This window comes from Aulonocara stuartgranti, assembly GCF_965226115.1.
Source record: "Aulonocara stuartgranti genome assembly, chromosome: 2".
NCBI classification, from domain to species: domain Eukaryota; kingdom Metazoa; phylum Chordata; class Actinopteri; order Cichliformes; family Cichlidae; genus Aulonocara; species Aulonocara stuartgranti.
Window position 1 is genome coordinate 27550548 of NC_138940.1, and position 14944 is coordinate 27565491.

The 14944-nt window shown below is 42.1% G+C and overlaps 2 protein-coding genes across 3 annotated transcripts; one reads left to right on the forward strand and one right to left on the reverse strand.

The window, feature by feature from the left end:
* Positions 1-6710: 6710 nt before the first annotated feature.
* Positions 6711-10425, reverse strand: LOC309719857 (regulator of cell cycle RGCC). Its single transcript, XM_082556243.1, has 5 exons — positions 10283-10425; positions 9346-9510; positions 8601-8681; positions 7916-7978; positions 6711-7364 (listed from the first exon to the last, which is right to left on the reverse strand). Exons 1-5 carry the CDS (start codon positions 10302-10304, stop codon positions 7357-7359), a joined length of 339 nt encoding a protein of 112 aa, XP_082412369.1. The 5' UTR covers positions 10305-10425; the 3' UTR covers positions 6711-7356.
* A 1145-nt stretch (positions 10426-11570) lies between these two features.
* pcdh20l (protocadherin 20-like) lies at positions 11571-14814 on the forward strand. 2 transcript variants are annotated; one of them, XM_082547622.1, is made up of 2 exons: positions 11571-11642; positions 12075-14814. In XM_082547622.1, the coding sequence occupies exons 1-2, from the start codon at positions 11595-11597 to the stop codon at positions 14601-14603; spliced, it is 2577 nt and encodes an 858-aa protein (XP_082403748.1). In that variant the 5' UTR covers positions 11571-11594; the 3' UTR covers positions 14604-14814. The 2 variants fall into 2 exon arrangements, with proteins under 2 accessions (XP_082403748.1, XP_082403749.1); XM_082547623.1 differs by having other exon boundaries at positions 12078-14814.
* Positions 14815-14944: the final 130 nt, after the last annotated feature.

Genomic DNA, 14944 nt, shown 5'->3' on the forward strand with positions numbered 1-14944 from the left:
AACAACAAATTCCACAAGCAGACCAAAACCAAACAAGGAATTTATCCCACTAACAAGCACTGTCTTTGCATTCACAGCCAAATGAAGCATACGTTTCTGTGCCATTGAACTCACTGTTGTCCAGAAACTGTGAAAAACATGGAGCCAAAAGCCAGAATGGTGTGTTCAGTGATGTATTCAGTAATTACAATGAGGACAAACAGTAAAGCTTTCTTTCTTTAGCTCATCCGAGTAGCAGAGGAGACACGTTCCCCTTGCATCCTCTGTGATGCCTTCTCGACACGGAGCTGCTGTCGAGGCAAAATACAGCGGCAGAGCTGTCAAAATAGGGAGAATATCACCCGGTAGTATGCATGCTTTATGTGATTTAAGTGGTTTTTATGCAGTGATGGAGTTGTGTGGCACAGACCATAAGCTACAAGCCGAGTCTGCACAGACAGCACTTGTTAGCCAGATAAATTCATTGATGTCTTTGGTTTTATGGGATTAGCTGGTAAAAAATAAAATAAAATAACACCAGCATTTTAAATGCAGCTTTGGGTGCAATAAACTGTGGCATCAGTGCAAGAATAGAACAAGCCCAAGTGTAATGTAGTATTCAAGAGTTAAAGGAGCCAGTGTGGTTTTATGGAGGTCCAGTGAACAACAGTAGTATCCTATAGTTCATCTAGCACAGGCATTCCCACCTGGCTCCAACCTAAAGCTACCTGTCGACTACATAATGATCTGCCCTCTGTAAGATAGATGGCCTGGAGATACCACTGACACCGCTGAGACTAAAGCCCGCACACTCCCAGTATGTGGGGAAAGTAACAACAGCAGGCAACAAGCACATTTTAAGCCTCAGCAGAGGATCCATCCTGCAAAAAACCTGTTACTGTGGAGTTCCCACTTGACATCTAATTTTTCCTACTAGTTGGTCTACTTGTGACTGGGAAAAGTTTCCTTCCTGCTCTAACTGCACTCATCACTCATAGCATTATCTTGCATATTCAGAGCTTTTTTTTTTTCTTTTTCTTTTTTCTTGCAAGGTCGTTCGTCACCAACTGGAGCCACACTAGCTGCTATCGCTCTGTTGCATCAGCTGGAGTTCACCATCAGATGGCAGTCCACTAATGCCTTTCTCAGATGTGGGTTACTGGTGGCAGTGGAAAGGTTGCGTCAGTGGACTTATGGTGTCAGAACTCGCCAGCCTGTGTTGCTTCGGTGCAGACTACAGAGGACTCCCACAGGACTTCCCGAAAGTATCTTATCACTTAGATCACATTACAATGACTTTCAGTAGCAACAATTTGATCTTTAGTTCTAATCCAGGCTACCAGGCATTTCACAGATCTTTCAGATCAAATGCACCGTGAGCTTGACTTTAGTGTGTGAGCTCAGTCCAAGAAAATCTGCACCATTTTTTTTTTCATGAAATACTGGAAACACCCTTTGAAGTTAAGCCTATTTTTGCCCCGAGAGGCAGAGAGCCTCATTTATCAGTGAAAGCCTAAATATTAGCCTTGTGTAGTGAAATAGACGTTTGCTTCTTTTTTCTTTTTTTTTATCAAAAAAGATAGATATATAGTTAATACTTAATCATGTAGCTTATAAGACATCTGACCTTAAAAAACATTTGCAAAATCCTTTTTGGTTCTTTTAGTTTAGGAGTTGGGAATCCATCATATTTCAAACTTGTCCATTCATCTACTGTTTGTACATAATATAAATAAGATAAACACTGCCTACTTTATGGTCAGATGTCAGATGAATGATTAGAACGAAGCCACAAAAATGATCTATGCAATGGAAACACCACAGAATACAGCAACAAGGCAGTCTGGTCCCTAGAGGACCTCTGAAGTCTTCTCTTGGATACTAAAAAATTCCACACGTTCGTTTCTGTCCACTCCAGGAACGGTTAATACACACTGGAAGCATCTTCACAGCTGCAAAGATGCCCCGAGACCTCCTTGTATGACTGACAGCTTACCAGCTTGCTACTTTACGATACAGTTTTTTTGCCCACTAGGTAGCCCATGGCATTTGCTAAAGCTATGTTCGCTGTCACTTCCATTCACACATCCACATCTTCTCACAGCTTGGTTTTGCTCCCTTTTCCCACCAGTGTTTTGATTTATGGATTGAACTTAAATTGGACATTAGTTAAGACAGAAATGATTTCCATTACGCACGAATGAAACTCGAATGATGTTTTAGCTCATTGTTTGGTAATGCCTGCTTTTCTGTAATGAATTCAAGTAAACTGACTGCCTGAGTTGAAAGAGGAACAGTGAAGTGGCGTCAAGAAATCCCCAGTCAGCAGTGATGTAATGGCTCATTGGAGGCCAGGAACACTGTGTGAATCGCATTCCTCGGGAATGAACTCCTTTAAAAGGAATCACACTGGTTTCCTGTTCCATGGTCTACAATGAGACGGACGTCAGAGAGCAAAACAGGAAATGACATGGATGAAAGCAGAGATTTACTGTACGTGACGGAAACCACTCAAATCCAAACACACCATTAAACTGTTTCCACCTCTCCCAGCAATACGCCTGATAAGCACAGGGATTTTTAACCTAAATAAGTTGGGTATTGCATTGTTATTTCATAGTAAGTTTACAATTTTATTATTATTATTATTATTATTATTATTATTATTATTATTATTATTATTATTATTATTATTATTATTAAGAAAAACTCCACAGAAATTTTTTAAACACTCTTCAGTTGACTGGAGGTTTACACGTTGTTCTGGCTCTGCTTGGGAACAGATGCTGATGTTTAGTGGGCGTGATGTATACGGCGCCCATCACTGTAGTAAGCCAGCATTAGTTTGTACTAAGCAAAATACATCTGATGCTCATGGGATTGTTAGCAAACAAAATGAATATTACTATGGGAACATTCAAATATCAACATGTTTGTGGCAATAAATCCAAAGTTTGGGAATTTCAACCAGAAAAAAACACAAGCTTCAACCAGGTGATCTTTATGTCCTGAGAACTAGGAACATCATCTTTCCAACTCTTCACTCACCATCGTCACCCTCCAGTTAGCTAATTCATGGTCTTAGTTTTCACCTAAAATAATGTAACTGCGATTTTTTTAGTGAGCCCAACAATTTTTATATGTTCAGGTGTGGGGCTGGAAAACCCATGCAGAAGTACGAGGAACAGAAAATGAACTTTTAATGAATTCCTGTAACACCCTGTGGGATATTACAAGAATGCAAAGCTGGGGAACATCTTTTTAGGCTCCAGTGTTGAGCTATACAGAGCTGAGGAAAAGGAACATAGGAGGCTGTTATGTTACCTTTATGCAGTCAAAGTGGAAATTGCTATGCCAGTCACTGTCGTAGAGAAAAAAATAGTCCTGCTGCAGGTCAGTGTTTACTTTCATTGAGCCAAAAATGATTTTAAGGCATTTATGGCTTACACATAAATATCTCACACGACTTTAAAGTGATGCTATTTTAGAGATTGTTTATGCCTGTAGTCAAAGGTTTGGGCATCCTCAGGCAAACTGCTTGTTTTCTTGATTTTTGAAGTGAAAAGAAATAAATACAACCTGTGCAGCAAACATGCATTAAAAATGAGTCTTTCTTCAAATGTTTGCACACAGCCACTTATAATTTCTTCGAAATACAAAAGCTGAAAAAAAGGAATCGTGACTGTGGGAATTTTAATTATATTTTAAGCCTACTGGTGTAGCTTTGCATGATTCACAGTTTAAAATAGTCCTTATTTATCTTATACTGGGATTTGTAGCCTATTAATTTATCTACAGTCTGATGTAAGCCTCTCCCTGAGAGCTTCTCTCCCATTAAGACTGCACCCACTTTAAGTCAACTTTGTTCTGATTGCCATTGCAATTAGATGCTTTGTGGTGCTCACAGAAAGAGATGTGAACCTGAGATGAGCAAATTAGGGATGTCTGCTCTTACTGACGTGATACAAATCCAAAGGTAGAAAAGGCTTTTGGAAACCAAGCAGTCTAAAGTCTGAGAGCTTTTTACTTACAGTGATTATTTCCACATAGACTGACCTCATTATTTTAAACTTTGGCTATGCTTAATATGGGCATCCACCACTATCCATGCATCAATCCATCCTTCGGCTTCTCCACAGTTATATCTATATTGTAAAGCATACCACCAAGTCCTGCTTTTGTGAGCTCTGCAGGAATAACAAAGTGCTCTGAGTCCTTGATCTGGGCTCAGAGAGCAGCCTCAGTTATGTAAAACCCAGTCAGACTTTTACAATTCATTTTGTGTGTGTGTGTGTGTGTGTGTGTGTGTGTGTGTGTGTGTGTGTGTGTGTGTGTGTGTGTGTGTGTGTTGGGTGGTTGAGCAAGCTAATTCCTTGGGAGAGCGTTGTTAGCCTGGACCATTTGGGGGACTCTCAGGGGAAAGGCGTTGCTCCGGTCTCTCATCAGGCAGATGACAGAAGACTGCGTGCTCTGCATGCTGCACTCATCTCAGCCACGATGGCCTCGCTGCACAGGCCATATCTCTGCTTCATTTACTCATTGTCTGATAATAACAAGTGTCTCCTTTCTGCTGCACTCAATTACGTCTTCATTAGCTTGCTAACTAGTTTAAAACAAGTATTGTGTGTAGCGGTTTTAAGTCTTTGTGACATTTATTACAAGGATACCTGAGTATATGGGTGAGGGTCGTAAAGGGGACAGCGTGATTTTTATTACGTCTTCATTTCTCAGGACTATTCATTGTCTCATCATAGCATCAATTCATTCTAATTTACCAGCTAATGAACTCAGTTCATTCATCATTTAGTCTGTCTGTTATCTAAACAACGACTGGCTGACATATTGACCTCTTACTTCGCTGTGCTGCCAATCAAGCGCCGAGCTCATAGTAATGAGCGCATAAACAATAACGAGGAGGCGTTCCCAAAAGCCAAACTGATATATTACATCAGATCCCACTGAAGAGCAATCTAATAAAAATCATGCCGCATAATTAGCTGCTGGTGACTTTTCATGTAGCCTGCGTGGATTAGTGTGGCAGCAGTGTCACAGCAGCAAGAATCAGAGCGGGATGGAGGACCTGAAACATCACATTAGAATGACAAAGTGGGAAGCGGTGCCGGTGAAATTCCTTTCACTCTTGCTTGCACTTCACCATTGTGTTTCCTGCATTCTTGCTGTTCCTCACCTTCATTTAAAATAAACAGGATGTGCCCATCGCTTGCGAGGGAACTTCCATCATGTGGAAGCCAGCTTTGTAACTATCCTGAGCAGCTGTGGCCTCAATCAGTCAGTCTGGCCTTTCTCTTAAGTGGAACAGACAACACAGTAGAAGCCGGATACTCCACGCTTACCCCTCTGTATTTCCTTACTCTTTGAGCAGTCTCAATTTTTCTTTTAGGTTCCCATTATTCCTCTTATCTTTACAGTAGCATCACATTTGAAGCTCATTTGCTCTCGCCACTACACTCTTGTCTCTTCCTCCTTCACCTTTTGAGGTGAAGCGGCTCTCGTCCCAGTCAGCACGGTTAAATAGTTGGCCACAGTTCAAAGCGGGAACTTGTCTTTGTCTTCTAATGAGACATAATCAGACCAAGAACAGTAACTTAAGTGTCCAGCCTTTCCTCTTTTGGACTCTGTCACTGACATGCTGTCAAACAAATAGGCCCACCCAAGGAGTCTATCTATAATATATCACCACCAGGGCCGGTGATTATATCAGCTATAGCTGCCTAGAGATTCCTAATGACAAAACAATGGCAGTCCGAATAACTTCTACCCTGACAACTATGTTTTTCAGCAAGCAGGTGTGTGATTGCAATAAGCAGACTCTAAATTTTTCAGGCTGCTTTTTCAATTCCTCATTCAGAATCATTTGAAACTCCGCTTTGACATGTTACCATAGGCTAAAAATACATTTGCATAGATCAGCTGGGTTACAGTGCCTCTGTCCCTCATTGTAAAATTACAAGTCGCAAAGAGTGACAACTTTACAAGCACAACAGTCACCTCACCCTCATGTGTTTCTGTGGCGCTCTGACAGACTGGAGGAGACACCTGCACATGCATGTCACTAGCAACACCTACACGCCCGTGAAATGACAGCAGAGTATAGAAAAAACCGCGATGGGAAAGTCTGCATTTCAGTCAAAACGCAGCAGTTTCCTGCCTTCAGTTCAAAGATTAGATTTGTGTTAGGAGTAAGTACACAGTCTAAATGAGCATTGCTTTTCTCAGCAGCACTGACGCACTTCCTTTTTAAGCCTGTGTCTGAGCTAAATTTGTGGTTTTCCTGTGCTGGTTGCTGAAGTGAAACTCAAAGAATAATCAGAACAGACACAGAGGAAGCAACTGCAAAAATAAAGAAAAACATTTGAGGGTCTTATGAGACATGAAGTGTGACAATGGCAGAAGTCAGTTTAGAGAGAAAGAAGATGTGGGCACATTGAGTGTTAGTTGTGAACACTGTCAGGAGGTTTTGGGTGTTTTGCTGTTTTTTTTAAGAAAAGTGACAACCGCTCAGACTTGTGTGGCAAATCATATGTGGCTAGTAAGGCCAGAGTCTCTGCACAGAGTGAATATGTTTTTAAAAAATGGCAACATATTAGCCCTGCAACCAACCTGTGGAGGGTGTACCCCACTTATCGCGCAATGGTAGCTGGGATAGGCTCCAGCTCCCGTGCAACACTAATAAGGATAATTGGAAGGAAGGATGGATAGAAAACATCAAATTCATTACAAATCTCTTTTTATTTTTACATGCATTCATCTGTATATACATTATATATTATTAAAACAAAACAAATATCATAAAGACCTGTACACCAGAAATGCCCTTCTAATTAAAATTAGTTTGAAATTAGCCTAAAACTTTTGTGCCGTCTAAGGTTTTGATCCAGACAAAGCTCAGCTTTCTTCAAAACTACACAGCCGTGAGGATTTAGAGCCCTTTCCAGGCATTGCACTTATGGGATTTTTTTTTTTAAATGTGGGATAAACATGCTTTCTATACTCTAGGCAGTGTTTTTGTTGTGTTTCTTCTTTCTTTTTTGTCACATGCCCAAACAGATGGAAGCTTTGTCTCATTTTAAGAATATGTCACACATCCTGGATCTGATGCTGCAGGCGGACGTTGTCTTTGCTGGCTGGACGCAGCATCGCCGGGGGTCTGTGGGAGTTCTTGCATTTTCGGAATGGACTGCCCTTTTAATTTCGGATGTTAACCTTTTCCCCCGGAGCGGCGAGGGGACCATTTGCTCCATCAGATCTGCTCTGGTGTATATCTCTCTTTCTGCTCAGCAGTAGCCAGTCATGTCGCCCCCAGCCTATTCCCTATCCCCCCCCCATTATTGTACGTAGCTCACTTTTGCTCTCTGTTCACATCTCTGCAAAAAGAAAGAAGAAGAAAAAGCACAGGCATGTGAACAAACACATCAATATGCAGTGACTAAGTGAGCCTTGTAGAGATACACGGGGAGTTACGATTAATTTGTAACGTTAATTCGCTTTGTGTCGAGACCACTGATAGCAGTGGATTTATGCTTTGCTCCCTGTTGCTTGTGTGCATGCTCTGGGTGATGCGTGTGTGTTTAGGGGCCTCTGGAACACCACTGCTTTACCGCTGATAGCAGGATCATGACGCTCATGTAGTCAAGTATGCCATTATCACTAAAGCGCGTGTAGATAGTCCACCTGAGTCCTCAGACATGATATTTACACATAAAGGGTGCTCAGAGATAAACAGCAGGGGGTACAGTACACTGTAGAAACAAGCTGGATACTGCTACACAGTCCAAAACACCAAAACATACGCCACGCTCATGTCGGCGTGTCTCTGCCACTGTAACATACTCCAACCTGCTGGCTTGTCGACTCAGTACAAAAGAAGTCAAGAAAAGATTGGATGATAGAGGGTGTAATTTTCTTAAATACGCACCAGCAAGTTCCCGGTCCAACATGTCGATAAAACTCTCAAGATCCCTTGTGTCTCCCAGCTTGGCTGCAGAAAGAGGACAGAAAGAAATGGAATTTGAGAAAGAAACTATAAGAAAAATAGAGCTGCAATGGAACATTTTTGTAGAGAAAGGCAGCTCAGTTCAGTGGTAGCCTATTTCCTTTGGACCAAACGCTGAAGTTATCTAAGTCTCGGCATTACATAAAGTTTGAACTGAACACGCAAACTGAGATAAAGCTGATTTTAAGAGCTCCAAAAAGAGCCTTGGCAGCCTCGTTCCCACCAGGATCTCTCTGTTGTAAGCTTTTTCTGTGTAAAGCCAAACAAAATTGATGAAAAAATATGACTGATTCTTTCTGGTCACCTGATGTTTAACTTTAACAGTAGTCTGTGGATGCAACTGCAACAGCACTCATTAATCCACATGCGCACGCAGCCAAGAGCCGGTCTCATCACTGCATATAACAGCACAAATGACTCCACCCAGGAGCTTTGAAAGAAGAGCGCTGAGACGTCACAGCCACAGTGGAAGTTGCTTTGTTGTGTAAACCAAGACAGATTCCAGGGCATTGCAGATGCTTTCTGTGTAGCTCTTATAAAGTGATAGTGATCGCTGTAAGAACTGAGGCTATCTAGATGGAGATGAGCTGATAGAAGGCTCCAGTACCTTTTGATGCCAGCGTTATTCCTGCTGTGTGGAGCTCCTCCTCACTGGTATTCAAACTGTTCCCCATAGATGGTTCACTGCCTGGGGGAAGAGAGGGAAGCAATGAGGGAGTAAAAGGAGATAACAAGCACTAAGGGCAGTCCTTGCAAATGATCAGTGACAATGACAAAACTCTAACATAATGCAGGAGTTGCACGTAATGATGATAACATGCGATAAAAAAAATTAAAAGGTAAGTGTTCGGCGCTAGTGACTCCCATGTGTCAGCCTTTGAAAGCAGTTTGCCTGTTGAATGGTTAGGGGGGCAAAATACTTTCAATAATGACGACACATGGGAGCAGGGGGGGGGGGGGGGGGGACTGTTTCTTCTTTTATCTTATAACCGTCGACAAATGCAGAACAAAGGGGGGAAAGACAATTACACAAGATGGGATATCCGTAATTGCAGCTCATTCCAGTATACAGCTATTGTCACGAGCACAAACAGCCACTTTAATGGAAGTGTGTAGGGATGTGTCCTCTTGTACCACTAATTTCATGCAAATTAAATGTGTCAAGCTGCAGTTGTTTGGGCTGATAAAGGGGCTCAACTGGAGTCCACGGGGATTCCAAACAATGTCACTCACCAGCATGATGCACTAAATAATTACTTTCCTTCCCCCACACTTTGTACATTAGGCAGATATTATCTTAATCACTTCTCTAACGTATTCTTTTTTCTTTCTTTTTTTTTTGAATAACTTACTGTAATCTGAGTCCTCGACTCCACTGTCTTCACTCAGCCCTGTGAGAGTTTTGGCCTCGTGCAATGCTTTCTGGTAAGCATGCGGTCTGCTTTGAGAAGGGGCCTTCAGCTCCTCCACCACATCCTGGAACTCCTGGAGCAACTCACCAAGCTCCAAGTCCAAGTCTGTGGAAAATGTGACAGCAGTTGGAAAGAAATCTTCAAGATGGACTCAGCTTATTTCAGCAGTAAAAGAAAATAGTAGAAACACTGAAATAAATATTTTTAAAGACTTGATTAAATATGGGGACCTGAGAATGTTTTAAAGGGCGTTTCAAAGATACCAAATTCCTAAACCTAAGAAATATACATTTAAAAAAAAAAGGAAAATCTAAAAACTACCAGCTGAAGTTTATGTCAGCGTGCTGCATCAGATAACTGGACATGTTCCCATATGGCATATAAAACAGTAGACGGACAGTAAAACACCTGGTCTGCAAAGTGTGATTAAAAATATATTTATATATATTACATCATAAATCAGAGTTGTACGCTCTCGGCTACTATAAAAACTTTTTTAGCGCCGGCACCATTATTTTAAAAATGGGTGTTGCATAAACGCAGTTTAGGTTTTCTAACATTTTATTAGGCTCACATAAATATCTCAAAGTTAAAATTCCTTATGGAACACTAAAATTAAAACAACTTTGGTGTGTTTGGTAGATACGTAAATACGTATGATTACAAAAAAGTACAACTACAAAAAGGATTAGGAATTTAAAATAAGTGTCACAGCGAGATGATTTTTAAATCTTCCTATAAAGCTTTTCTATCTTTTACATATATTTGTGTTTTTTTTATCTGTTTAGTAAATTTAATAAAAGGCTGGGAAAGCGTGCTCTATGATCCATCACTGAAATAAATTCAAATTATTGTCTCAAGCAGGCGTTGGACTCACCCATGGTACTGTCTGAGGACATAGCGGGACGTGAAAGAAAAGCGCCACGAAGCTGCTGTGTGTCTGGGTTCAGAGCGGTTTGATGCTGACAGTACTACTGTACTTTTATTCTAAAGCCTTCCACACCCGCTCTGTGAGAGGGCCTGCCCAGCCAATCATGTCACAGATTAAAAACCTCAGAGGTCGAGGGGACTGTAAGTGGAAATGGGGAGGGGGCGGAAAGTAAAAAAACGAGGTTGTTACGCAAGTGAAAGAGAGTGGGACTGGAATAACCCATTAAATGCTGTAAGCGGGGCTGTGGGAAAAAATATCCGTTGGGGTTTTAGATGAAGACAGAAAAGAGGGGTGTCAAATCCTCGAGTTATTCCGTTTTGGGTAGGCGGCGTAATGCGGGGGTTTGGGTTTTATGTACATTAATATTATATTATTATTTGCCCGATATAATTTCCTGGCTGTGACACAAGTAATCTTAAACACAGGACACTTTGATAGGAAAGAGAAGTGTCGCACACGCTCCAAAACAAAACTCGGAACAACAAATTTTATTCTTCTTTCACACGTGCACTACTCTGCTCTGTCTGTAGGGGGCCTTAGAGAGCAAGCCTATGGGTCATGCAGTACTTTGGAACTGTCAGGGAAACTTAAAAGCCCTGCTGTGAAGCAATACCACACAAATAAATGCTGCATAACCAGTCTTGTTCTTTGATATCTTGAGATCTCAAGTAAATGTATCTTGCTTTCATGACTACGGGTCAAATTTCACCAACCGTTTACTGTCACTTAACAGCGTGATGATTAACCCTAAAGAAAATAAGCATTTTCTTTTTTCTTGTTTTTTTTTTCTTTTCTTTGCGTTTTGGTTTGTTTGTTTGTTTTGTTTGTTTGTTTGTCTTGTTTTTTGGCACATGAAAAAAGCATACCAGAGGTTACATACTGCACTCTCAAATGTACTTTTATTGTAACTGAGGAGTCATTGTTTCTTATGACAGTTTACATCTACGTGCACTTTAAATCTATGCACGAGCATGTGGACATATATTTATATATATTCATAAATGTGTTTGTGTGCAGGCTTGCGTGCGTGCAGTTGTAAGTAATTTTAAGCAACAGTGCATTCGTAGTTCCAGCTTAATGCACATGAATTCAGCTCAGCCAGGTAAACCTGTTGTTCCTCCATCTTCCCATGTGGCAGCCTGACAGGAAGGTAAGTTTTGTAGGAGGAGCATAATTATGCCTTCAGCAGTTTTATTTTGCTGCCTCAGTCCTTAGCATTCACTTGCTGCTGGGAACTTGGCTAACATGTGTGAGGGCGATGGGCCATGGGACTCCTGATAATATGAATTGTGCCGGACTACTGCAGGTAAGAGCCAGCTGAGTTTATCTCTTTTGATGGTATCTGCACTGTATTAGCGTTTCTAATTGAGTCATATATTGCAGCAACACACGAATGTGCTCGGTGTATTGTACGGCATCATGTTCTAAAGAGGTGTTAAATTGTATGACCCTTTATTCATTTTTAATAAAGAATGTCTGCTTTGATATTTTCCTTTTATTTAAATTCTCTGTGTTATTTGTTTACAAGAGCACTTGGTTGGAGATAAGTGAGAGGGAGGCATCGAATTACCTTATTGTGCAGCTGCTTGCTTTTAAAAGAGCTCACTGAGGCATGAAGTTTAAATTTTATCACCACGTTGAAAACTTTTAAATAACTTATATCATAAGTTTTAAATAGAATAGTGTAACTCTACAAAGACTACTGCTCACTGGTTTTTTTGTTTTCTGTCTTTGTCAGAAGCTGCTGATTGTAGTTCACATCAGGCAGATCATATGTAGTTCTCTCCTGTTTTCCGTCCCAGAGGAACTGGAGCCTGACACTCTGGTTGGATCACTTAGTAAAAACTTTTCTCCTCCATATCAGCTCCTGCCCCACAAGTACCTGAGGATGGACATAAACACAGGGAATTTCTATACCACTGAGTTAAAGATGGATCGCGAGGCCATCTGCCCCGCAGAGAAAAAAGCTGAGGAATGTGTTACTTTATACAATGCCATCGTGGGGCCCTCAAAAGACCTTATACAGTTTTCTGTGATCATAGAGGACATCAATGACAATGCGCCGCATTTTGAAAATAACAAAATACACCTTGGGGTGCCCGAGGATACGACCGTGGGGACCAGTTTCCTGCTAGATACTCAGGCTCTGGACAGTGACACCGGTCCTAATGGAGAGGTGCAGTACCACCTAAAAGGCTCTGATGGAGCTTTCGGTTTAAAAATCGAAGAAGACAGCTCTTTAATTATGTTGGTTGTAGAAAGAGCCCTGGATAGGGAAACTCGGGACCTGTTTCAGATGCAGCTAGTGGCCACAGACTGTGGTGTAGACCCTTTAAGTGTGTCTGCAGATTTAATAGTCACAGTGACAGATGTCAACGACAACTGTCCAGCCTTTAGCTCTGATAGCCCACACAGTGTCACCATCCCAGGAGACTCTCGGAAGAACACAGTGGTCACTCAGGTTAGAGCCACAGATCCAGATTTAGGACCAAATGGTGATATCGTTTACTCCCTCAGTCCCAAAGTCTCTGAGCAGGTCAAGACGCTCTTTAGCCTCAACAGTCTCACCGGGTCCATCAGCCTTACACGGGACCTTGAGAGCGACAACTCAGAGGAGCTCGTGTTGAAAGTGTTAGCCAGCGGCCATCACTGCCCTCCAGCAGACACTCAGGTAACCATATCCGTGCTCCCCAAGGCGAACCAAGAGCTGACGATCAAGATCGGGTTCATAGCGGAGCATCAAAACCAGACTATGGTGTTACAAGAGAACCAGCACCCCACTGCCTTAGCCGTTTTAGAGCTCGAGGGTGACAGCATCTTTAAAGATTTATTTCTTGCCATTGAAGGTGAAGTGCCTTTCACTTTGAGCCCACAGAATGGCAAGTATCTGCTTTCCACATCAAAGCCCTTAGACTATGAGATGGATCGTGAACATCATATTTCCGTGGTAGCACGCGTGAGATCAGCTGAGGGATCTGTGATCGTTCCTTCTAGACGTGTAGTCACGGTGCTGGTGGCAGACATCAACGACAATGCGCCATATTTTGTACAGCCTCACTACGAACTCCAAGTGGAAGAAAACAATCAGCCAGGAATGTCACTGCTTCAGATCTCGGCTTCAGATTTAGACAGCGGAGAAAACGGCATGGTGACATACAGGCTTGAAAACTACAATCCAACCATGTTTAGCATTGATTCTGTAACAGGTCAACTCTCTCTGCTGGTTCCTCTAGACAGGGAGCAACAGAATGTACACAGACTCACTGTGTTTGCTCGGGACAGCGGCTCTCCTCCCTTGGAATCCATGGCCACTGTATCCATTCACGTTCGTGACCAGAATGACAATCCACCTGTTTTTCTTACCCCTCACTTCATCTTTTTCATTCCTGAGAATGTTCCAACATTATCCCAGGTGGGGAAGGTGGAGGTGAAAGACCCAGATAAAGGGGAGAATGGGACAACAGAATTGTATGTTGTAAACAGCAGTGCACCTTTTGTTGTGGATAACACCCAGGGGATGCTACGCACCACTAGGAACTTGGACCGCGAGACAGAAGACCGCTATGAACTCTACCTGCTGGCCAGTGATCACGGCCAGACAGTTGCTTTGACTTCCACTGCCAGAGTGACCATCTTTGTGGAAGACATCAATGACAACCAGCCAAAAGTGATCCTTCCCGGCAGCAACTCCTCATGCCTAACTGTCTCTCCAGGTACCCTGGCAGGTGCCACGGTAGGAAAGATCTATGCCATCGATGAGGACTCTGGACTGAATTCAGAGATTACTTACTCAGCTACGGCACCGGAGCTTTTGCAAAACAGAAGTCCCTTTCAGATCGATTCAAGGTCAGGGAACATCACCTTAAGCCAACAGCTCCTTCATACAGACCTGGGAATGCATCACCTGTTCATTGTGGTCAGAGATGGGGGTAAACCAGTTCCACTTTATACCACTGTCTGGATGAATTTGTTGGTCAATGACAGCACAGAGCCTTGCCACTTGGACCGGGTGCCCACCTGGACAGGGACACTAAACTTGGTTCAAACCCCTTCAAAGGAACCGATCTGTGACGTGGAGACAGCCAGATTTTCAAAAGTGATTCTGTTAATAGGCCTGGGTATGATGCTGGTGTCCACATGTTTGTTTGTGGCCACAGTTATTTGCTGCCTAAAACAGAGGAGTAGAAGTCTGAAAATGAACAAGAGAGCATACACTGAGGCGAATGAGATTCCACTCAGGCTCAAAGACAAATATTACTCTGATTAATAACAGCAAGCAATGTGTAAAGCTCACAGTCTCAAAGATAAAAATGTCCTGTGAATTAAATGTATTCTGTGTATTTGTCAAGGGCTTCTTGCATTGTAATAAGTCATTGATTCAGTGTGATGCACGGTGTATTCAAACATGTCGACTGCAAAACTGACAGGTTCTGTAGAAATAAAGTTGATCCATTTTCTGATAATGGAACGAGCATATACACGTTGACCTGATAAGTGAAATATGTCAAGCCATCCACAAAAACGTATTCCCTGACAATTCTCTGAAAAAAAACAACTAAATTCAACTGTATTTCACAGATTTATTCCATAGCAGGCCATCGGTAAGCT

What these genes read in the sequence shown, in the direction of transcription:
- LOC309719857 (XM_082556243.1), bottom strand. Translation starts at nt 10,304, where the DNA reads ATGTCCTCAGACAGTACCATGG. An exon ending in GTCCTCAGACAGTACCATGG is followed by an intron (nt 9,511 to 10,282) that starts GTGAGTCCAACG and finishes CATTTTCCACAG; the next exon opens with ACTTGGACTTGGAGCTTGGT. An exon ending in AGTCGAGGACTCAGATTACA is followed by an intron (nt 8,682 to 9,345) that starts GTAAGTTATTCA and finishes CTCTTCCCCCAG; the next exon opens with GCAGTGAACCATCTATGGGG.
- pcdh20l (XM_082547622.1), top strand. Translation starts at nt 11,595, where the DNA reads ATGGGCCATGGGACTCCTGATAATATGAATTGTGCCGGACTACTGCAG. An exon ending in ATTGTGCCGGACTACTGCAG is followed by an intron (nt 11,643 to 12,074) that starts GTAAGAGCCAGC and finishes TGTCTTTGTCAG; the next exon opens with AAGCTGCTGATTGTAGTTCA.